Source organism: Crocodylus siamensis, chromosome 1 (genome assembly GCF_052110815.1).
Source record: "Crocodylus siamensis isolate JL-2025a chromosome 1, ASM5211081v1, whole genome shotgun sequence".
NCBI lineage: Eukaryota > Metazoa > Chordata > Crocodylia > Crocodylidae > Crocodylus > Crocodylus siamensis.
Window position 1 is genome coordinate 130668501 of NC_143395.1, and position 25234 is coordinate 130693734.

The window sequence follows — 25234 nt, forward strand, 5'->3', positions numbered from 1 at the left end:
AAAGGTGTTCAAAGTGGGTGCTTGAACCACCTCCGACAGCAGTCTGTTCCAGGCCTCGGGGGTTTGGACAGTAAAGAAGTTCTTCCTCATGTCCCACCTGAAACAGTCCTAGAGGAGTTTGTGACCATTTGACCTCGTCATCCCTCGGGGCACTCTGGTGAACAGACATTCCCCCAGATCCTGGTGAGCACCCCTGATAAACTTACAGGTGGCCACCAGATCACCCGTAAGCTTGCGCTTTTCCAGGCTGAAGAATCCCATAGCGCTCAGCCTCTCCTCATAAGATCTGTTTTCCTGACCTCTGATCATGTGTGTGGCTCTCCCTTGCAGTCTCTTAAGCTTCTCCACATCCTTTTTCAATTGTGGAACCCAAAACTGGATGCAGTACTCCAGCTGTAGCCTCACCAAGGCCGAGTACAATGGGAGAATGACGTCCTGGGATTTACTTGAGAAGCATCTATGGATGCAAGCCAGCTTTTTCTCACTTTACTAACCGCAGCATCACATTGAAGGCTCATGTTCATCTTCTGGTCAATCAGGACCCCAAGTCCTTTTCGTTCATAGTGCTAGCCAGCATAGCACTGCCGAGCCTATAAGCATGCTGTGGGTTTTTCTTCCCAAGGTGGAGAACCTTGCTTTTTTCAGTGTTGAACACCATAAGGTTCTCGTCTGCCCATTTTCTGAGTCTGTCAAAGTCAGCCTGGATCACCCTCCTGCCCTCAGGTGTGGACACATTGCCCCAAAGTTTGGTATCATTGGCCACCTTGGCCAGTCCACTTCTGATACCAATGTCCACACCATTAATGAAGATGTTGAATAGTGTTGGCCCAAGGACAGAGCCTTGAGGGACCCCACTGGTCACAGCGTACCACAAAGATTGACTTCCGTCAACCACCACCCTCTGGGTCCGACCATGGAGCCAATTCCTCAGCTAGCAGATTGTGGTGAAGCCAAGACCACATTTGGCCAGTTTTGCTAAGAAGTGATCATGGGATACTAAATCAAAGACTTTTAAAGTCAAGATACATGACATCAATCTCTTCTCCCTTGTCCAGGTGAAAGGTCACCTGGTCATAAACGGAAATAAGATTGGTCAAGCAAGACCTATCGGCCAATCTGTTAAGAATGGTCTCTTTGATAATCTTTTCTAAGACCTTCCCAGGATAGAGGTCAGGCTGATGGGCCTGTAGTTTCCCAGATCCACTTTCCTCACTTTCTTGACGATAAGCACCACATTGGCCTTCTTCCAGTCTTTGGGCACTTCACCAGAGTACCAGAAGTTCTCAAACATCTGTGCCAGAGGCTGAGCTACGATGCTTGCCAGCTCCTTGAGTACCCTGGGGTGTAAACTGTCAGGGCCAGCTGACTTGAAGGTGTCCAGCCTCTCAAGGTATTCCTTTGCAAGATCAGCACTGATGGAGGGTAAGGAATCACCCTTACCCAGGCATTCCCATCCCATAATGGGCAGGGGTGCCCCTTGGGACTGATGAAAAAATGATGCAAAGTACCCATTTAGTAAGTTGGCTTTCTCTTATATGCTTTCTCTGACCACGTTGTATGTGACTGCCCCTCAGACTCATAAGATCTACCATGACCATCTTTTTCACCATGAAGTATGCATGCCTTACTGGGCTCTTTGGGTTTGTTTCCTACCTAACCAGGAAGAACATATATAGTGGTGCTGTCCCCAAACTCAAACATATATTGCACCAAGTGTGCTGCTGCTGTCACATTGCATGTGTCTTCACATTATGATCCTTCCTCGTTTTGTTTTACTTACATGCTTTGATGAGCACTTAAAGAGTAAGCAATATTGGCATTTAGAATATCCCCACTGGCATTGGAGTTACCACCTCTGTGAGATGAATAGGATAGTTCACATCTCTACAGCATTTTTAGGATCCTCTGCAAAATCAAGATTCCACTGCTGCTTCATTTATACTTGTGTAGCAGGCTTGCCTTTTGGAGGTTGGGTTCAGTCCCAGGCTTGAAATCTTGCTGTTTTGATTGGTGGAGCTCATCCCCCAATCAGGAGGTAGCAAGAGGAGTGCAGTCACGTCCCTTTCCTGAGAGGAAGGGGAGAGGAGTTCTCCCCCCCACCATGGAATGACTGAGGACTGCAACACTCAGGTCCAGAAGACTTCAGGGGCAGACCCTGGAGCATATAAAAGGAGCTGCATGCCCAGCATGAGGAGAGCACATCCAGCAGAGAGAAGAGAGAAGGGCAGGGCTTAGAAGAGCTGAGGAGAGCTGCTCAGCAGGGCAAAGCAGTAGTCCAGAAGCACCTCTGAAGACTTCCATCAGTGGGGAATGGCAGACGGCTCCAGCAGCCAGGTGCTCGGTGTGCAGCACGGCACATGGTGTCCAGACCCTGGGAGCTGCGTGAGGTGGCTCGGGTCTGCAATCTCTGGTGTCTGGCCAGAGACCTGTGCACAGGATGGTGCATGGAGTAGGGCCTTTGGAGCACTTGGGCAGCTCAGGTCCTCAACTCCTAGCACAAGGCTGGGAGCTTGGTGCAGGAGGCACTGCACAGAGGGTCTGGGAGCAGACTGAGCCTGGTGCTAACCAGGCCTCTGACCGAAAGCAAAAGGTTGAGTCCAGAAAGCCAGGTGGTGATCAGGCTACTGAGCCAGCAGACAGGGCCAAGCCAGAGGACCCAGAAGCCCTGCATAGAGAATCCCTGTTCCAGGACACAGCGACCACCCCCCAACACCCCGAAGCCCAAAACCCACTGCACATGAGAGAGCAGCTTGGCACAGATGACAAGGACCATCCTCCAGGCCTGGGAGCTGTGAGTTGCAGGGAAAAGAGGATTCCCACAGGGGAGGGGAGTCCTCCCCTGGTTAGTTAAGGGCTCCTGAAAGGGGAGGTCCCACTGAGAAGGCCCCCTTAAAGTTATCAGCTTCTTTGTAGGGCTTGGGAAAAGCCCAAGGGCACTGGGGTTTCCCCTCGGGATTAAGTTTATCTTTGGGGTTTATCTGTTTCAGATCAGATATGTACCTGTATATGAGAGCACTGGTATAAGTTTTTATGTTATTTACCCAGAGGGTATTGTTTATGTTACTGGTTTAGATATCTTATAAGTGTATACATACATTGTACATATGTTTATATCCATGTTCTTTTCCCTTGTGATAAGTTAATGTAAATAAATGTGTATATAGTTAAGTCCCCTGACAGTCCTGGCCTGGTTCTATAGGGACAGAGGAAAACTGAGAGGTCTGCAGTTCCCGCCCCACAGCACACCTGCCAGCTAACAATCCCCTTCAACTGGAGAAGGGGAGTGTCTACCCAAGTTACCTGGGCTACACTTGGTTCCTATTTTCAAAACTCTTTTTGCAAACATATCAATTAGAGATGTATAAAGGGAAAACTAAGACTCTGGAAAAGAAAAAGCTGCTGAGGGGAGGGGGCATTGCCACTATGCCATATCCCTCTGCATCAGCCAGGTTCAAGGCTTGAATATAATACTCACAACAATGAATATGCACAAAATTATAGATGTATATCATTTCTAGAAGCTGCAACTTCAATTTACTTAAATAACTTGCAGTTGTGAGTTCTACTGTGGGAGTTTAATTAAATAGCTGGTCCTTGAATAAAGGTTCCACTACTAAATGAGGGTGGTTTCTACTGAAGACCATATAAGGAAAGGCACCACTATTTATACTATTGCTATTATTAGTGGTGGACCTTTCTCTAGATGGCATATGGAAATATCAGTGTCTACACCCATGATAATCTGTGCAAATACTGACACACATTTATCTTATTAAAGTTGCATTATAATACTTGATTCTAAGCCTCAGCATCAGTTTTTCAAAACTGGGTTTCATCTCGCATGGTCTCAGGATGTCAAAAGTATGCTCAGTGCAGCTAGAATTTATCTTTCTACACATCATTTTTCTGATTTGTCTGAAATTGCTTCACTATCTTCAAGTGACAAGAAGGTCTTCAGCGTGTCCCACATCTTTCTAAAAAAAAGAAAAAGAAAAAGGAAAGCACAGATAAACATATATGAGGAATATAGTCAGTTAGTAAAAAGCCTACGTATGTCAGATCACACTTCTGGGTGTTGCATAGCAACCCCCCAGATAGCTCTTCCATTATCAGCAATATAAGAGAACAAAGTTGGAAGCACCATTAGTGCTTGATCCTTGCTTTCTCTGCTGGAGGCAAAAGGTTTGGAGCATTGCTTTTTGTTACTCCATGTAAATCTCTTGCTCAAGGCACAGATCACAGTAAGATTTTTTACAGCGTGTGCCTTTGAAGAAAAATTAACTGGGGCTCAATAATGGCTTACATTAATGGTTCCAAGCTTGTACAGTCTTTATAAAGTTAAATGTGGATAGCTTTACATGCTGGCACTATCTGCTCCAACATATTGCTTTCCTATCCAATACGCAGCAAGTCACAGATCAGGTGTTAATGACACCAGTCACCTCATTAACCTACACTGGCTCTGAGAACTTGATAGTAAATGCAATTTTCAACACCCTTCAGATTCACTCACGGTTTTCAATGGATTTACTTCAGCTAGTCCTGTCATTCTTTCATGGCCGCATTCCACAAAAATATGAAGAATACATTTTACTAACAATCACAAGGAGCAAATTCTGATAGGAATTTTACCACTGCTCCCCTTAACACATACTTGGTCATCCCATCAAAAAAACCCAAATAAACAAAATAGATTTGCCCATTTATAATGAAGCAACACAGCTCGAGGTTAGAATCTTTGCAATTAATCAACAGAGCAAAAAACCTGAATGTACATTTATGAAACAGCAAATAAATCTGAGGAAATCACAAAATGCTTGCAGGAAACAAGGTAAAATTTAGCTGAAGAAAGTTTTGGCTGCAAATTATTTACTTTGTTCTAGACTACATGTTTTGCCCCTTGTTCCCTGGACAATCTCACAGCACCTGGAGAATGCTGCTACTGTAGAGATTAAATATGTATTAATCTAGGCCTCTCCTATAATTAAATGTCATCTGAATTATCATGTGTGCATTAAGGGCAAAGGATGATACAGTTCTGACTTCAAACAATTATATGATCTCTTTCAGTTCTGCTTCAGGACAGGATTTGATTCAGAAATCTTATGCTACTGCTAATGTTTTAGTCCTCCTGATCTGTCTTGAAGACAGAGAATAACGTCAGCTCCAGAAACGTGAATCACAATATTAGGAGGGCAAAACTGTGGAGATCAGTTTTATAAAATGCCTTATTATGCAAATATCCCAAGGCACCATATATTTGTAAAGGGTTTATATGTGAGCACTGCTGGCAGCAAAATTTAAAAGTCTTTATGTTACATCTTAAAAGTATTTAGTGAGAGCACTTCCTTAAGTATCTCAGAGCTAATTACTTTTCATAATTAACAGCATGCAAATGAAACTAATTAACCTTGTATTCAAAGTATATCTATTACTAATTGCCTTAATATTTTATTTCTAATATCCTTTCATCTGACCGAGAGCTTCATTTGAATAGTGTTAATACAATAATACCACATTTTTACTTCTTATTTGAACCAGTTTCTATTAGCTCTTCAAATTTAGCGCAATTCCATTTTTCCACAAGTTTGCTTTGCCATATGGCATTAAATTTTGTTTATGAAGCTCCATTCCTGATCTCCGGGGTATACAATTCTAATCTAAAATGATATTCTGCCTCATAGAGCAAGGAGAAATTTCAGAAACTAAAAATATTCACACTTCTGTAAGTCCCAACCTGCCAACTCACCAGGCCTGAGTTATCACAAGAACAAAGCTAATTGCCCCTCAGACCCCCACATTGGCCTAGGACCATGACCATTCTCTCAGACAAGAATCCTGAGATTCTCCCATTCTCAGACAGGGAATTGGACTGCAGGCAGTGGGTGCTTACTTCAGCTGGCCTGATATATATTGTGCTGCTTATTTCAAACCAAAGCATTTCTGAAAAACAAAGAGATCCTAAAATAACAAATCAGATTATATGAATGTCAGGCTTATCAGCTAGAGGATCGTGGTAGGTCAGAGCTTTCTAAAAAACCTCACAAGAACCCTACAGCATAAGTGACAGTCTCTTATTTGAACTCAAAATCAGGTTTTTTCCCCCTATCGGTTACAGGGGGAGTCACAGTAAATCTTGCACAGTCCCCTGGTCACCACACATGCACATACACACACGTGCAAGCAAAGCATCCTTTTGTAATTGGCTAGACTCCTTGATCTTTCCATTCCCAGGTCTGTCAAGGCAGTCTTGAAAAGCTGAGCTAGAGCCTGTAAGCATGGCATTGTCTGGAAATTGTTCTCCCACTATTTCTTGGGAGCCTGCTTAACTAGATCTAGTGCCTTGTTTTCCTGCCTATTTTTCCAGTTTCTTCCTGTTAAACTAGATGAATGCATTCATACAGGAAAGTGTAAAAAACCTATATTTAAGTAACGTCACCTCACTGGCCAAGTCACATTCACTGTTCACATTAAATTATGAACATATCAGTATTTGTATATTATTATTCAACAGCTCCAGATCTCCCACGTGAAGTGTATACGTAATGTGATCCTCCAAAACCAAAAATCCATTGTTATCACTGGTGTCACATTGTGGCAATCCACAAAGGAAACAAAGCAGTAAATGAATAGGAACTGAACTGCAACATTTTCAAAACCTTCTGCTTCCATTTAAAGGGGAATTTTAAATCTTTTTCTCTGTCAAGATGTGACTTCACAATTCTCTTTTTGATATAGTTGATGACTTTAGTAAAGTGCCTAAAGCAGAGCAGTGCATTTTATATGTTCCTAATGAGAATTTAAAAGTTAGCAACTCAAGGGTAGAAGACAAAACATAGAAACTCCCTTACCTGTGTGCATTGGGAAGATAATTAGAAGGAAATAGTATTCCAGCAGCCTGTATTAACTTGTCATTCCAGATTCAGTCTATAGAACTAAATTCAGATTTTCACCCATCTCACATTTTCAGGTATGCATTTGGGAATGTTGTACATGGCTTGTGTACATACAGACATGTTGTTATCTGTAAAAACTGGACCTGGGATTTTGAGTACTAAAAGCACAGTTACCTCCTATCATAACATCTCTATTAGCTATGATAAATTGTGTCGTTTTATAATACTGCGGGACCTAAAGAGATATTATCTCAGACATAAAAGTTTATCTACACTTCAGTGACCCTGCAGCTAGTTGCTCCCAAACATGTGCTGGCCACCCACCCTTGATGACATGTTCCACATCTGGAAATACACCAGTGTGGCTACTCAGGGGTAACCCTCTGTGGCTGCTGTCAAGACCTCAGGGTGTCTATCTGCGTGCCAGTTTGTATTCTGCTTAGAACACGTCAGAGCAGACTCGATTAATTGAGTCTGCATCTGCTCCACATGCTAATTAGAATACTGCAGCATGGCCTCATCGCCATGTGTACAAGCCCCCACAGGTTTAAAAATGGCTGCTGGGACACTTTATTTAAACCTTGCTGAATGAAGTTTAGATAAAGCATCCTGTGGCCATTTTAAAATCTGTGCGGGATTAATACATGTGATGGTAAGGTGTTTTAATTAGAATGGCTCTCCAGGAACTGCTCTAATTAAAATTCCCCCACCCCACCCCACCCCTGAGCACATGTATAGGCAGCATCAGTTTCTGGCATGCTTCAGAGAGCAGCTACTGGTAACAGATCCAAACCTCAAGGACAGAACTACTAGTTTTGGAGCATACCTGTGGGAACAGGTAAATAGTGTGTGCTACGGGGTCAACCCATGCTGCTGCCCAGGCATAGACAAGAACCAAAATCCAGTGAAGTCTATTTAAAAGTTACTGGGCTAGGTCTTATACCAACATATGACAAATATCTCTAACTGGTCTGTGGAAATACTTGATAAAAAAAACAAAAAAATGGGGCCCTTGCAGGGAGATGGCAGGTTAAGAAGTATAATTTGGTCTGCAGAACAGTTGATTTGTCTGCAGGCAACAGTTATTTGCTTAGTTAAATTATGCATATGCAAATATGTGTATGCAATTGCAGGTGCACAGCCTAGCTAAAATAACTGGCCCAAATTCTATTACTGAACTGGGTACTTAAACCATTTATAAAGTTGGGCATTTGCTTTTTTGAGGGGTTTGGTGTTTTTTTCTTTTTTTTTCAAAGTACACCATTAACCACTTTCTACTTTTGTTATATTTTTCTGCAATTTTGTGTGGCATAAAGATAAGACATAACCAGTAGTCAACTCCACACATTTACATATCTATGCTAACTTAAACACAGATGTTTCACATAGCAATACGTGATTAGGTAAAAACTACATTGCTAGACATTGTTCTGTGTGGTACACTTCCAGTCCTTCAGCATGGCTCCTTGTCACTATAATAATGCAAATAATAACAAACCAAGTCTTGGGCTAAATCTCTGCATGTAATGAAAACCACAGCAATAATATATTTCCTATTTACCTCTGGAACCAGCATGGATGTCAAGAGTATGCTCTGTATAATTCAGATTTAGCTACACATAGTATATTTTTCTTTTTGTATTTTCATACTAGCAAGATATTAGCAGGAGAATAAGGAAGATACCCAAGACCCCTGCTACACATTACATATATTTTGCAATTAACTGGCCAATTGTGCAATACATTTTGACCAGTCACACATGCAACGTAAAACCAGCCACAAGCACAAAGTAATTATCACACAATTAACTGGTTAATCATGCAATAAATTTAGACCATCCTGTGGCCAGACTAACCTTGCCAGGCAGTAGGAACACTCAGCAACCACTTAGTCTGCCCCCACTCAAGCTCTTCCAAACCAGCATCCTGCATCTCACCTGATGGAATAACCAATTATGTGGGAGGTATCTTGGGCCTTAGAGTGGGGGGTTTTTTTGGGTCACTTGGCTCTATCTTTTCTATACTTGTCTAAGCCCTGACCCTCTAACATCCCTCCCAGCCTACTTGCTCTAGCTGCTGCCTTCAGCCAAAAGCCTACGTAGTCTGTCCTTACCTCCTTGGTAGGAACAGCACAACTAGAAAGTAACCCCCATGGTCAGGGCTCTGGGCCCTCCTGATCTGTAAACCTTGAAGGATTGAAGTCTCTTTCTCCCTCTCTCACCTACAAGGGGTTAATCTTAAAGGGCACTTCAAGGTGCCTGCAATGTGGCCTCCACCTCCCCTCACAGCCGCTCTCAGTCTTTCAATTGAACAGAAAAGAAATGCTAGCCAGTGCTTCAAACTAAAATACCACCCCTCTGGACACTCTCCAAGAAAACCAACGTGGATTTAAAACCTTTCTGGGTCCTATAGCATAAGAAAAAAGAAGAAAGCAAGCCCGTCCCCCTCCCCCCCCCAAAAAAACCCTCTCTGCCCCCTCTCTGCATCCCTGTCAGCTGCCTGCCCTTGAGCTGCAATCACTTTAGCATTCAGCCACTCCCTGGGCAGAGCTACTGGCCATTGCAGGAGCCACTGCTTGCCACCCAGGGTTTCTCTCTGGAGGCCCTTGTAGCTCTCCTTTTTCTTTCTTGAGCTCCTTTTTCTCTGGGCAAAGATCCTGCTCTTAAAGGGCCCTTGCTGGTCCTGCTAGCCTCATAGCCTACCCCCAGTCACAGGGCAAGGGTTTCCTGTTACATAGCCACATATGCAAAGTAATTATCACATAATAAAAATGATTCTTCAGCTATAAAAAGAACCAACCAGCTATAAAGTTAGTGCTTGAATAGATCCATAGCTGGTTTCTATTCAGCTTTAATTTGAACATGTAGCAGGGCCCTCAAGACTACAAAACTTTCTGCCCTGGCAAGCAGTTCAGATCCAGCCAATGTCAGCTGTAACTGAAAGTTTCTAAACTAGTAACTTTACAACGCACTTTAAAATACCTTGAAGATGAACACCATTTAGGTAAACCTGGAAGCTCACAGAAAATAGATTGAAATTAGTTTGGTTGTCACAGTCCAATTCTCAGCATAGAGAAGTCCACATTGCAAAAAATCATCACAGCTAGCACAAGTCTGCAGTCTCAGAACAGGCCAAGGACTGAGTGCATATATTGAACAGAAGCAAATATCACCTGATGTTGCATTTGTGCTGCCAGAAAAAAATGTTATGGTAGTACAGATGATGAACAAATACACATGCTTATCTTTTGTTGTATCACATCAGTAGGACATCAAAAGGCAGTGTAAAATAGTGCTACGTTATTGTAGTGGACATCTATTTGCTTTGTGACAGAAGACAACAGGCAACCTAGACTGTCTGCCATCCCCAGCTGCCCCAGGCAGTGCTCCAGCGCTTGGAAGGGCCCAATCCTATGTACGCCAAGAATTCCCATACAGCACCTGCCCAGCTGTCTCTACTTACAGAGATGCACCCTGGGGAAACTTGGAGCATCTTTCCATAGGTAAGGAAAGTCAGGGTTCCCTGCTTATCGAGACCTACCCTGAGAAACAGTGAAAGCCTATGTAGGTCCCAGCATGGAGGCATGAGAACTGGGAAATCCTCAGTGCCTCCATACCATGACCTGTGTGACCCTGTGCCTCCATGTTGGATTCTGTGCCAACCCATGATTCACAGGAAGCATGGGTCAGTGCGGGTCTCAGGAAGGAGGTGTAGGGGGTGGCATGGGACCCAGTATGGAAGTATGAAACACTGGAAATGCCCCAGGTTCCACACCACCCTATACCTCCTTGCCTGGACCCATATTGGCCCATGTTTCATGTGGAGGCCCATGTCCCAGCACAGTTCCTGGAATGGAGGCATGGGATGCTGGGTATTCCCCGAATCCTGCTGCTCTGAGCCTCTGCACCATCCCACACTGACCTGTGTCTCCATGTGAGGCACAGGCCAGCATGGGACCCAGGTCCCAGCAAGGAGGTGCACGGCAGTGAGGAATGAGGGGAAGGGGATGCAAGGGGAACATTTATCTGACTGTCCCGCATCAGACCCCTGCCTGATGCAGGACAATAAGCAACGAGTGCCTCATTCCACAATATGGATCAGCTGTGGAGACTTCATTTGGCTGTATCTATTTTTACCCGGAGAAAAACTTTGTAGTACTTTAATATGCTCAGAGGTCACTCCAGCAAGTCAAGTAGGAGCATGCTGGCAGAGTAGTTTGGGAAAATTTGTAAGTGCTGTACTATATTTGTTCTAAGGCTAATTGGTCAGCTACAATGATTGGGAGTGTCAGTCAAACACCTCCCATAAGCACTGTTCATATTTTGGTTTTCTTGGTTGACTGTAGGAGTCAGAGCTCACTTGAAACCGATTCCATGCTTTAAATATGAGCAAAGCACTTTAAAATACCTTGGCTCCCATTATGCATGTGGTACTGAGGTGCACTTAAATCTAGCAGCTATGCAAAACTGATCATATGTGGGTCTGAAATATTATTGTGACAGGGCTTCCATTGTTCTTTAACACTTAAAGAAAAAAGCAACAACTATCTTGTTTTATTCCAGCTTACTGTTGACTTTCTTGGGAGATCTTCTGTCTATTTAAGGTATCTGTTATGCTGTATTCAACATCCTACAAATAGAAAGAAAGCAACTATGTATACACACAGGGAAATATAAACATATTTTTGAGTACAGTAGTTTAGAAAGAAAAGCCTAAGTGGTATCAGATAATTTTGGTATTAATTTGTAATACTGAGAGTCTTTTAACCCCATTAACCTCCACTATAAATTAAGGTCAAGGGGTTTCTCAACTGTGTATTAAACATTTAAATTTCAGCAGGAAGTTTAAGGTTGCACACACCTTTGTACATTATGCAGTGCTTCCTGTTGCTTCATGCACACACAGTGTAAGATAGACTATAAGCAAGCTAATTTACAGAAGTATAAGGTTATTTTTGTTATTGTCATTTTTCTGGTATTATGTATGACTTGTTGTTACTAGCTAAATATTTTTTTCAAAAACTCACAGCCTACAATGGTAAAACACTAGTTACCTTCTACTAGACTGACTTGCGTTTTTGTCATTCTTGTGAAGTTTTGTTTTTCATATATAGCTGCTGAACAAAATCCCTTTTTTGGACCAATTAATTTTGTCATTCACATTTCACCAAAATAGGAAATGATGTCTATCTTTTTTTTTTTTTTTATTCTGACACACACTCTTGGAGTGCTTAGTGCAGTCCTATTGCTCCATACAATTATTTTATTTTACTCCAAATTTATCTACTTTTTCTTTTTCTTTTCCCTCCAGGTATCTCTAAGACCCTGTATTTCTAAAGAAACCATTCGGATCTTCTTCCCGAGCAATTCATGGTCAGAGTGCCATAGTTCATCATAGTAATAAAAAAAAAACAAAAAAAACCCTTTCTATCTGTAGCAGGCCATTCACAGCGCCCTTGACTTGGAGCCCGGAGAACTCACTGAAAGTCTTTCCTATGACTTCAAGTCAAACCTAGTGATGATAGCTTTGAAGGAAACTGGTTTATAAAGCACTGTTGGAGCATATCATAGCTCTAAAGGGGGACACTTACTTTTATTTGGGTTTGAAGAAACTTGTTAGCTGAGATGAGCCTCATTGCTTCAGCCTGAAAAAGCAATCCAACAGGGTCAACTAAAATGTAGCAAGACATGTCCAAAATAGCAAATCCATTGAACTGACATCTATTTCAACAACTGAACAGAAGTACATGTTGTTCCTTTCTTAGCATTATTAAATCATGGTATTAGGAGAAATAGAGAAAGCAGGTAGTTCAATTAGGTTGCTGTTCTAAGTGATAATATGCCTGCCACTTCTATAAATAATCAATGGACAGATTTAGATTATGAATTTATTATTGTAATTTAACAAGACCTTACACGCATTTAAATAAGAATTAAGCAATCAAGCATTTGCTCTGTCGGTTAACGCTTCATGCTGCTTGGAGGGACTGCTTCACTCTCAGTCCTGTCTCTCACTGGCTAAGAGTGCTTAGAGTGGTTTTATGTGAAGCCTTTTAGGCCACAGTTGCTGCAGCATCTTGTCTTAAACTATGAGTGCTGTACAACATTGCCATCTGCTGGGTGTTGTTCCTCATTACAGCCCAGGTACAAGTCAGTCCAAAAATAAAAGGTATGACCAGAAATTTACAACTCATGAATAATCTTACCACTTGTAATAGGCATCTTTGAAACAGAGGAATAGAGTCTCTCAGAGAGATTTGTGGTTTTTTACAGAAAGAGTTCCCAATATAATGATATTTTTGGCTCTGAGGTGCTGTGCACCATGGACTGCTTTGCAAAAGAAACTTTTCAGAAGAACTCTTGGGCTTACATCCTTTGTTTGGCAGCAAGAGAATGGAACACTGTAGTGACTGAATGATGCTATTCATCTCTCTAACATGAACACTATATACGTTCATCGATGTTAGTCAAGGCTGTGTCTCCAAATAAGTGTTGTCATTTGTGGGCAGCTGTGTGCTCTTGAAACAAGTGACAATCTACTGTCTTATACAGTTAGGTAAGAGCACAAGGGGATGACTGAAAATTCTCGCAGGGAAAACAAAGCATTTGAATGCATCATTCAGTTCACAGAAAAGCAAAGTGACACAATGACAGTCTGTGTGCTTGCGCTGGTAAAGACAAAACGTGTATGTGATTTTTGGTGTGTATATTTTTGATAATTTTCCCTGGATACCACATCTTTGTATGACTGCTCTGTTGCATAGCAGTACAATTGAATATCTGATATCCTGTCAATATGCTAAACCGCTGCAAAGGATAAAAGGGTTGGAAAACTTTGAGATGCTTATCAAAACCTAAATACTAATACAAACATTTTTTTGTTTATACCAAACATTAACTGTGACATATTTCACTCTCTGTGTAAGCAGGAAATGTTCAGGCATTATTTATTTGCTTGAAATTACTTCATTGCTTAACTTGTTTGAAATTCCTATTAACCTGACCATTGCCAAGGATGGGTGCACATGGCTTTATTTAGAGCAGCTGATATTTCTACCTACACAAATTCCAAAACAAAGGTAATGGTCTTTTTAATGTCTTAGATATGAATAGTGTGGGCACTTATAAACCCTATGCTTAGCTTGTCATATTGTTTATAGTCCCATGACCATTCACAATGCATATATAGGCTCATAAGGCAGTCTCTGCAAGATCTGTGTCAGACTGGCTGCCTGAGCCAAGGATTATCTACTACAGTGTTATGTGCAGTGTCCACCACTATACAATTTCACTTGGGATCTCAGAAAGCCACTGTAATATTACTACTGCTACTACTAATAATAATAAGTAACAACTATTAACATCAGTATTTGTATCAATACACAAGTCCAATAATAAGTTTTGTTGATTTATTAATTGTTTATTTGATATTAACAATATATTATGAACCTCATTTTTCAGCCTGGGTTTGACCAGACCTCTCTTTTTGAGTATGAAGTTCTGTGGTCATGTTTAAGTTCATTTAGACATCCAAATAATCAAATTTTCAGGCTCATTCAGTTGTCTGAACAGCTAGTCTGATTCTAGAAGGACTCCATACTGACCTAACTCTGCTAACCACTGATGTTAAAAATGAGCGTTTTACCATTGCCTTCAATGAGAGAAGAGTTTCGTTAGTTATGAGCAATTCTCAAAAATTCTGTAATGACTCTACCAGTCCACATAGTAATTCACGCCCACCGGGTGCAGGAGCAAAAGGAGAGAATAAACCTGACCCTGCGTCTTGATAAACTCTCTTTTCCTCCCCCCACCCCCAGCCTGCCCCGCCAAATCATATGATTAGAAAGCCCCAGTCCTATAACATGGTGTATGCAGAGCACCCTTGTGTCTGGCCAAGCTCAATTTACTTCAGAAGTCCACCCAGATGCCTCACTTTGCAGGATCCTAGCCCCAGATACTCTGACTATTGGAGCCTTAGAAGTATCTGGAGTAGCTGTGTATGTCTTCAGAGAAGTAAATAAAGACTACTGAGTATCAATATCCTTTCTAAAAAGCCTGTCACCAAGGAAGCTAGATATGGATACCTCTCAGGTGAAATGAACACAAAATGCTTAGAAATAATTATCTCTTGCCTCTATCTCTTTAACAGTCTTCTCTATGGTGTTTGCAACCCCAGCATGAGTCATGGTTTCTTTAATCTCTTTCTCTAAAGCTTGTATTTCCTCCCACTTAGCGAGAACTTGACACCTCATAGATTCAACCTTCTCTGCCAGGGAAAGTTGTTTCTTTACAGGCATTTTCACTGCAGGGTCATCATGGGTTTCTGGAACTGTAAAAAGGCAGGCGTGGTTAACAGGACAGCATTCATAAAAAAGAGCAAGCTAGCTATATTATGCTAAATTGTTCCAATCCCAGTTTGAGGGCCCAGGTAAAATGCCTAGACATCTAAACTTAGAAAGATTTCTTTGTTAATTGCACAATATTTTACTGTGTTTGTTTCAAAGCATGGCTCCCTCCCACCTATCCAGCTGCCCTGCTTATCTGCAAATTTGCTAACCAACCCTGAGAAGCCACATGAGTGCCAAACTGTGCTTCTTATTCCAAGCAATGAGCATCTTTTTCACTCACCCCCATCCCAGAGAGAGATGGCATCAATTTTGTGTCTTTGAGTTCAGCAGTTTTCTCCATGATCATATTCAAAATAAGAAATGGCAAACACACCCTGTCCATGATCAAATGTTTTGTAGCCTGCAAAGCACAGGCAAGTTTAAAAGAAGGGATTTGCAAAAAACAGTATAGCCATATATAAGGGTTGTAAAGAAGACATGGACTGCAAAGTGTTATTGTTGCAGTTAAGGCTCTATATACACTCAAGAAACCTGGATCCATATCTTGCCTCAGCCACAGAGTTCTCTTTACCAAATACCTTAAGCCTGCTCTACATGGCACTGTTCTGCCTACAAAGCACAAGGTCTTCTGGCAAAATTAATCTATGTTCAAATTTCAAAGCTCTTATGCACTGGCAGAACTCCCCGTTAATGCCAACACAGTTTCACTATTCCTCCCAGGTAAAAGAAAGTTTCTACTAGGGCTGTGCAAAGCTTCGGTCCACAGTTCGATTTGGGGGAGATTCGGCCCAATTCGGTAGCTGAATCTCCAAATCTGAATCGAATCAGAGGACCCTTGAATCTCTCTGAATCAATTCAGAACCCTCCCTCAGCCATTTGGACATAAAGACAGATTTAAATGATTTTTCTACATACCTCTAGGTAGCAAAGGCTCTGAAGCCTACCGTGCTGGGGCAGATGCAGAGTCCCACAGCAGTCCAGGGGGCTCCCCAGCATGCTCAACACTTCTGGTGCACTTCCTGGCCCACTGGGGGGCCCCCTGCACCCCCCAGCTCAGCAACTGGTGCTCCTGGGTCTTGGAGGGCACCCAGGATCCCCTTGAGGATGATCACCAGGCCAAGGGGACACTGGGGGCAGGGCCCAGCATGCTCCCTGGCCGACCCAGAAGTGGACCAGAAGTACTTCCAGTCCTTTTCTGGGTTCACTGCCGAGAATGCTGGAGAGCCCCCCCATGCTGCTGTGGGATGCTGCATCTGCCCCAGCACTGCCATGATCACAAGCCATGCTGCTACCTCAAGGTATGTAGAAAAAACTTTTAAAACTGTGCCTGTGCCTGAATTGCTGATTTGCCAAATCAGCATCGAATTGGCAGATTCAGATTTGGCCAACTCAAATCGGGGACGGTGATCTGGATGCATGGATCGAATCACTGTCCCTGATTCAGGCTAAATCCAAAGCCTAATCCAGCAGCGGGCAATTATTTCGGGAGGAGGGTGGCTTACCCAGTTTTGGCAGGCTGTCGAGGGCTGCATGAGGAGCCCTGCCCCTTGACATGTGTCCTGCCCTAGTCACCATCTTGGGACCAACGTCCCAATGTCTTGGGACCAATGTCCCAGGCCAGCACTAGTGGGGCCCAGGGCCAGCACTAGTGGGGCCCAGAGTGGGGTGCAGGCTGGCAGGGGTCTGTGGAGTTGTGCTGGGCTCTACCAGCAGGGAGAGGGGGAATCTGGCCCGGCTCCAGAGAGCCCCTGCCGGCCAGGACCCCGCACTCCCGCCACCCTGCTCTGGGCCCCGCTGTCACTGGCCCCAGGACATAGGTGCAGGACCCATACTCCTGTGGGTTCCCACACCTGCTCACTCCCATTGCTCCCCAGCCCCGCAGTACAGGCGGGGGGCAGCACATGCCCTGACCCCTACTTGCTGGCAGGGAAGAAGCTGGTGCTGAGCGCGGGAAAAAGTGGCCCCTCTCCCACCCCATGGGCAGTGCTCCCTGCTGCAGGCATTCACAGCCCACATGGGGCTGTCTGAAGCAGGCACAGGCACACCCAGGCAGGCTGTGAACAGCTGCAGCACGGGGCGCCAGGCACAGGGTGGGCGAGGGGTCACTCCCCCCTTCCCCCGTGCTCAGCACCACCTTGTAACCCAGCCCCACTGCCAACCTGGGCCCTGTACCAGCTATGGGCTCACCCATCAGGGCTGCATGTGGTGACAGCAGCTCCACCCCCCCACACACACACACACTTGCTGTGCTGGGCAGTGTCTGCCACCGCTGCCTCTGGGCTGCCCAGGGCAAGAGCTCCAGACAGACAGCAGCAGCCAACACTGCCCGGCATGGCAAGCGGGGGGGGCCGCAGCTGCTGCCACCAACAGGCAAGCCTAGAGCTGGCATGGAGCCCAGGCTGGGAGCGGGGCCAGGTTATAAGCTGGTGCTGAGCAGGGAGCATAGGCCATGGGGCAGGAGAGGGGCCGCTTTTCCCCACACTCAGTACCAGCTTCTTCCCTTCCAGCGAGCAGGGGGTTAGGACTGTGAGCTGCCCCCTTCTGTACCACAGGGCTGGGGGGCACTGGGAGTGAGCAGCCAGCAGCCTGCACTGGTGTCCCAGGGCCAGTGCCGATGGGGCCCAGAGCAGGGTGGCAGGAGAGCAGGGTCCCAGCTGACAGGGGCTCTGTGGAGCTGGGCCAGCTTCTCCCTCTCCCTGCTGGTGCAGCCCAGCCCAGCTCCACAGACCCCTGCCAGCCTGTGCCCTGCTTTGGGCCCCACTAGTGCTGGCCCTGGGACATTGGTCCCAAGATGGTGACCAGGGGGCAGGGCACCTGTCAAGGGGTGGGGCACTTGTCAAGGGGCAGGGTTCCCCATGAGGCCCTCGACAGCTTGCCAAAACTGGGTAAGCGGTCCTCTCCCCAAAATAATTGCCTGACCCTGTTCTACACTGTCAAGCAGCCAGCAAAAGGCAATATGTAAAACATCTTGATATCTTCTGCCAGCTTTAGCAGTGGCTTCAGCAGCTGGTAACTTTCCAGGGCACAGCTGCTGCACCAAACCGGATGAATCCACAAGTATGCAGATGTGTCCAGATGCTGCCTTTACTTGTTGTTTGCCACCAGAATTCTGGCTGGCAGAAGAGGTAAGTATAGGCAAGTAGGGGTGTGCAAAGCTTCAGCCCCTGATTCAATTCGGCACAGATTCAGCCAGATTTGGTGGCCAAATTTCCAAATCTGAATCAAATCAGGAGAGCCTTTAATCTCTCCAATTGAATTGGAACCCTCCAAACCAATTCAGAGGGATTTGGAGATTTAGACATAGACACAGCTTTAAATATTTTTTCTACATACCTCAAGGTAGCAGGCAGCTCGTGAACGCTGTGATCCTGGGGTGGATGGAGTGTCCCACAGGAGGCTCCCCAGTGTGCTCATCAGCAGACCTGGAAGTGGACCAGAAGCACTCTGGTCCACTTCCGGGTCTGCTGGGAAGTGTGCCAGAGGTCCTCCCGCACTCCTGTGGGATGTTCCATCTGCCCCAGCATCGCAAGGTTCACAAGCCACCTGCTACCTTGAGGTATATAGAAAAAACATTTAAAGCTGTATCTATGGCCAAATCACTGATTCTCTGAATCAGCACTGAATCTTCAGATTTGGATTTGGCTGAATCGAATGGGGGACAGTGATCTGAATCAGCTAATCAAATCACTGTCCCCAATTCAGGCCAAATCTGAATCAAATATGGCCTGTTTCACATACCGCTATAGGCAAATTAGTCTCTCTAGGCCTAATTTTTTTCCATCTATCAAATGAGAATTAATAACACTGCCTTTGTAAGAGCTGTTATTAGAGCTGGGTGTGTGACTGAGTAAGTGAGTGAGTGAGAGAGAAAGTGAGAGAGAGAGAGTGACAAAGACCATAAAAGTGCCATACTTAGTCATACCAATAATCCACCTAGCCCAGTATTCTGTCTCCAACAGTAGCAAGTCACTGTAGATACTGTAAAGGGAGAGTACATGAATGAGACATGTCTCAAGTAACCCAACCCTGTCACCTTCTTTGGCATAACTGCTTTAGGAATGTCAGAGGATGCATCCCTGATTGTTATATTTAATACCTTCCAATAAAGCTGTCATCCATGAATCTGTCTAGTCCTATTTTAAACCTATTTACATCTACAACTTCCTGTGGCAATGAATTCCATAAGTTAACTGCACACTGGGTGCATCTACACATGCAATTAACATGTAGCAATAAATTCTGGCACAGTTTGCACCAGAGTTTATTGCTCCCGGTCACAGTGTTTCCATGTATGCTCACAACTACAGCACTCTAAGCTGAGATAAAGCAGCCCTGGCTGGCCGTGGGGGCCTGGGGAATCATCCTGCCAACCTGGAGCTTTTCTATCCTGGCCCTGCACTGTAGCACCCTCATGTCACCATCTACATGTGTGTTTTGGTGCATGTAACTACTCTGCTATAGGATAGTACTTGTCCCAGACATTACTATCCTACAGCAGAGTTAATTAATTTACTGCACCCTAATATGGGCACATGTGTACCTGGTGATGCTTTAATGCAGAACTAATTATTCAGCTCCATAGTAAAGTGCACATATAGATGCACCCACTGTGTAAAATCTGCCTCCTGCTAAGTTCAGTGGGTGTCCCCTAGTTCTTGTATCCTGGTGTTTGGTATATAACAGTTCCCTACTCACTTTATCCACACTTCTCATGATTTTAAAGACTTCTATTATATCCCCTCTCAGCCTTCCCCTTTTCTAGCCTTCAGTCTTTCCTGAGATACAGCAGAAGAGTATGTTATTTGCTGGGGGAAAAATGCAGTTTTAGGGGGACCACAACAGTTCACAAATTACAACAAAATTCAGTTAATGGTTTTTGACATTTTCAAAATAAAATGTTTTGAAATGAAAAATTGAAGGGGGTAAAGTGGAGTTAAACAATCAAGAACATTTCATTCAACCCGAATTTTTCGTATTTCTTCTGTGGGGTAAAACAAAACACAAAAAAGAATCATTTGGGAGCAACTCAATATGAAGTGTTTTCATTTGGACAGTAAGCCCCGCTCCCCTCCACCCCGCAGTCAATTATTCACAGTTCTGTTTTATTATGGGTTTGTACAGTTCCTTGCACATCTTGGCCTCAATCTCATGCCTGGGGCCCTCTCAGCACAACTGTAATAAAAGAAAAGGGGAGAATAAAAACGGTACTTGACTCCTGCTGACTTTGTTTTAATTCCTCTTCACCTGAAACTTCCCATATGTGCAAGTAAGAAGGTGGGAAAGGGAAGATTAAGGATAACTGGATGAGTATCTTTGAGTTGCAACCCTTTTAAACAAAGTAAAAGCATTTCTTTTTAAAAAGGCTTCTAACTCATTTTGCACAACTCTGTTTTTCAGAAATGTCTCAGCCTTGAAACTTGAGATTGTTTTATCCTTTAGCCCTGCAGCATGTCTAGAGCCAAAGATTATTGCTCTACTGGGTTAGCTGAAAGGCTCTGGAATTCAAAGCCTGTACTAGGCTGCAGAAACAACATAGCAAGGCAACTGCATTCCTAGCATATATTTCATGAAGTAAATGGAGCTACATCAGAGAGGAATTTGAACCACTTTATTTCCTGAGGGATGAAAAAGCAGAAGTATGTTTGATTATACAACACCTTTTATGCAAAAAAACTTGTTCAGAAGAGTGAGTTTATATAGTCATATTAATGGCCAGAATATGGCAATGATAACAGCTCACACACAACCTGGGGTAAAATATTGTTTTCTTTTTTGAAGAGGAAAGTGTGGGCCAAAGCAAGGTTATCTCTTTGTCTTTCACTGTGCATTGAACTTAGCTGCCTTAGTTATATCAAGGGCAGAGTAGGCAAAAGGCAACTCTACAGAAAACTTCCAGGAAACTGTTTACTTTGTCTATTGATATAATTTAAGTTTACCAATTGATATGTTCTCACCAGTCTATAAGAAGCAGCAATGTTTTTTGTCTGCATCATATACAAAATTTAACAAATACATAAAATATAAATTTACTGTGCAGTAGAGCTGTGTGAAGCTTCGGTCGCCAATTTGATTTGGATTTAGAGATTTGGCCCAATTCGGCAGCTGAATCTCCAAATCCGAATCAAACCGGAAGACGATTAAAAGGTCCACGTTGAATCCAAAGCCTCTGAACTGATTCAGAAAAGATGCGAAGAGATTCAGAGATTTGGATCAGCTGGGGAGAGACAGGCACAGCCAGGCGGCTGCAGGTTCTCCCATGGCTCCTCCAGCTGTGCCCGCCTTTCCACAGTGCCCAGCCCCAGCCTCAGCCCAGCCCCAGCCTCCAGGCACTTAAAAACAAAAAAGATAGATAGATAAAGCCCTACACTCACCGGCTTTGGCAGCAGCAACTGGGGGCCTCTGAGGGCTCGTGGCAGAGCCCCCCGCATGATACAAGTTCAGCATGGCTTGGTAGGGCACCATGCACTGTCTTGGAGTTGGGGTGGCTCCAGGTATCAGCCAAAGCCTGGCACCACTCAGCCCCACCAGTCCCAGCTCCCAGACAGCCCACGGCACTCTGCCAAGCCATGCTGCACCCATGTGACAGGGCAGCTGCCACACAGGTGCCAAGCGGGAGGAGGGGGAATCCCTGCTCCCCCCACAACCTACACGGTGTGGGAGGGCTCTGCCGCAAGCCCTCAGAGTGCCCAATCATTGCTTCTGCAGCCAGTGAGTGTGGGGCACTGTTTTTTTTCATTTTGTTTTGTTTTTTTTTAAAGTGCTGGGAGGCTGGGGCTGGGCAGGGCTGGGCAGGGGCAGCCATGGGGGCTACTCCTGCAGCACCCCCAACCTGGGGAGAGGCAGGCACAGCCAGAGGAGCTGCGGGAGAACGTGCAGCTGCCCAGCTGTGCCTGCCTCTCCCCAGCGGATCTGAATCTCCAAATCAGCACCGAAACAGTATCAAATCTCCAATTCTGATCTGGACAAATCAAATGGGGTTAGTGTTTCAAATCATTGAATCAAATTACTGTCCTCCGAATAAGCCAAATCCCAATCCAAATCGAATACTTCCCTATTCACACAGGCCTACTGTGCAGTCATATTTGACAAGCTAGATTCTAGCCTAATGACATTTTACAGCTTTCAGAAATGTCCCAGCTCACCATAAAATAGTCTGCTTTCCTTTTGGACACTTCTAGATTTACATATTCTTTTCATTTTCGAAACAGATGAATGACCTTGCTTCAAAGCTCACTGAAGTCAAGTGGAAACTGATCAAAGGAATTCATTTTTCACTCAACATATAATACACTTTGTTGTCATTGTTGAGGCCAATAACTTAGTAAGATTTCAAAGATAAATTGGAGAGTTATATGGATAACAAGTGTATGCAGAGCTATTATAGTTAATGTTAAAATAGGATTTGGAAGGGTTATAAAACCTGAAGCTGATTGTTTTAATGGACTCTATTTAGAGGTTAGTAGATCTTCATGAAATATCAGCTTATCCTGTATCTGACAAAAGAGGATTTCTGGAAATTTCCTTTGAGGCCTCTAATGCTATCCAGAGGATGCTGAACAAGATGATCTGTGGGTATGACCCAGTATGGCAATTTCTACATTCCTTAATAAATGGAACATCTCCTATGGACTTTTATGGGCATCATATCAGCCACAGAGCAAAAGAAACATAATAAAAATATTACTCTATTCCATAAGGGGCCCTGTACTCCATGATGATACCTGGAGAAGAAACCACCAGCAGCATCTGTGGCACCACCGATCGCCACTAGCTGCCGCCAATGCTACCAGCAGCATTTGCGGGTGGTCATAAATCATCAGTCAGTGCTTGCCACCCCACCGCACCCCCCGCCACTGACACCACTGCAACCACCTGCAGGAGCTCCCCACTCCCCACTGCCATGCCCCTGCCTCCACTGCCAAACAGACATGAACGATGAGTGCCCACCCCCCAGCCTCTGGAGGCACTCTTCATTCATGTCTGTTTTGTTTTGGCTTAAAAGCTACATTGAATTTTCCAGTGCCCTGAGTCATACTGTGTTCTGTTTTTCAATGTCAGTCAGAACTGGATTATTACTTACCTGCCTTTTCCTCAGGAGTTGGGCTCACCCACAGTTCAATTTCAAGTTCGTGTCTGAGTCTAGAATGGAACAAAAGAGAACAATATGTTAGTGTGATGACAGCCATGTTTTCATTACCATACTATGTACTGGCACTGAGATCACACAGTGCAAGGAAGCCTGAAGTTCTTATTCATGTGAGGATTCATACAGATGGCCATAGGGCAAATTCTGCTCTGAGGTTTACTTGTTTACTAGTGTTAATCCCAGACTTTGCCTCATTATCCCTGCCCTACTAGGAGTATAGTCTTGATGCATCATTTGACTAGACCTTTGTTCCATAAAAAAGGTATCATGACACTGGCAACTTCCTTTCTGAGAAAACAGAGTGTTTATGGCACTGAAGCGATGACATACAACCCAGCAGCATGTGTGGAGGAGCTAGACATGTGACACTTTGTAAAGCAAATCACAAAGTGAGCAATTAGTTTATTGTATACTTCAACCTTCTCACCGGCCTTCTGCTTGCTAACTCATCTCTCCTGTACTTCTTAAAATTCTAAGACGTTTCAGGTAGATGCCATTTAAAGAAACAGAGTAATCAACCTTAGAAATAAATAGTTAATTCTTCTCACCCTACAAAGAGAATTCCCCTTCCCTCGAAATTACATGAGACCAAAGGTCAAGAGAAGCTAAATATTGCCGTATGTGTACGAGCTATGCCCTATATACTCATTATGCAACTATAAATAAAAATTTCACAGTTCTGAATTCTGATAACGACTGCTCCTGCAGGGTTTGAAATGAGGATACCACTAGGATGGAGGCATGCTAAGCATTTATTGAAACACAAGATTTCCTTTAGCTCTGAAAATCTTCTAGGCCAAAAATTGTCACAACATTGGAGTTACATTAGGTCATTTTTTAAAAAGTTTATCATCATTCTCCTGGAACTCTGTTCAGCTGGACTTGTCTTAACTAAAGTACCTTTGCAGATGGAAAAAGAAAAAAGTTTTAGGGTTGCTTTTCTGTAGCATATAAACTAAACACTCTATACAGTGGTATGGTGTACAGATCCTATGCTAACCTTCTCAGCCAAATTCATACCGCTAAGACCTTATCTCATATCACTCTATCATGTATCCTCTCTCTGTAGGCACATATACACAAGTGTATATTTAGCTACTGTTAATTAGAATCTTATGTTCACCAGCATTTCCTCTATTTTAGAATCAGTCTCTACAATACTTCAGTATCTTAACAAGTAGAGAATCATGAAAAATATGTTTTGAAAGCATAGTGTAAATAGAGCAAAGTGTACACATGTAATAAACTAAAAAACAACTTCAAAGTAGATTTAAAAGACCTCTTAAGTTATCTTATCCTGACAAACTTGCTCAGATGTAAGAGATAAAAGATGAGGGAGGGCGAAAGTCCATCAGATTAATCAGCAGCTTCTGAATTCTTGAGGTGGGTGGCAGGGAATGATGGGTAGGAGCAGGGAAGTTCAGTGGATGTGACTGTTTTGGTGCATATGGGGAGAAAAAAATTAACAGTGTCTTGTGTGAGGAAAGGAAAACCAGCTTGTTTCAGATGCATACTTGGAGCATCTACACAGGACGCCATTGCACAGTGGTTACTGCACATTTATTTAGTAGTTGTATAGTTAAGTACTAAATCAATGCACAGTAACCACAATTACTGCTCGGTAGCACCGGCAAACACCTTTTTAGTGATGCTACTGCACAGTAGCTTATTAACACTGTTGGTGTTGTGACATGCTACTGCACAGTATTATTCGACTACTGCACAGTTAGCATCACATGGAGACGCACCCAAGGAGAACTCCAGAATAGGCCACTGACAAGGGTCCTTGGACATTCAGCACACAATCAGACACTCTCAGTAATGTGAGGTGTGAATGCTTCCATT

General features: G+C 43.8%; 1 protein-coding gene across 1 annotated transcript in view; it reads right to left on the minus strand.

Annotated features, from left to right (window-relative positions):
- Positions 1–1428: 1428 nt before the first annotated feature.
- Positions 1429–25234, minus strand: part of C1H6orf118 (chromosome 1 C6orf118 homolog) — a 35114-nt gene continuing 11308 nt past the window's right edge. The window contains exons 5-9 of the mRNA XM_090042744.1: positions 23324–23382; positions 15028–15224; positions 12487–12540; positions 11464–11525; positions 1429–3974 (exon numbers count right to left, since the gene is read on the minus strand). Coding sequence (XP_089898870.1) covers positions 3899–3974; positions 11464–11525; positions 12487–12540; positions 15028–15224; positions 23324–23382 — 448 coding nt within the window. The 3' untranslated portion in view covers positions 1429–3898. The remainder of the gene's footprint in view (positions 3975–11463; positions 11526–12486; positions 12541–15027; positions 15225–23323; positions 23383–25234) is intronic.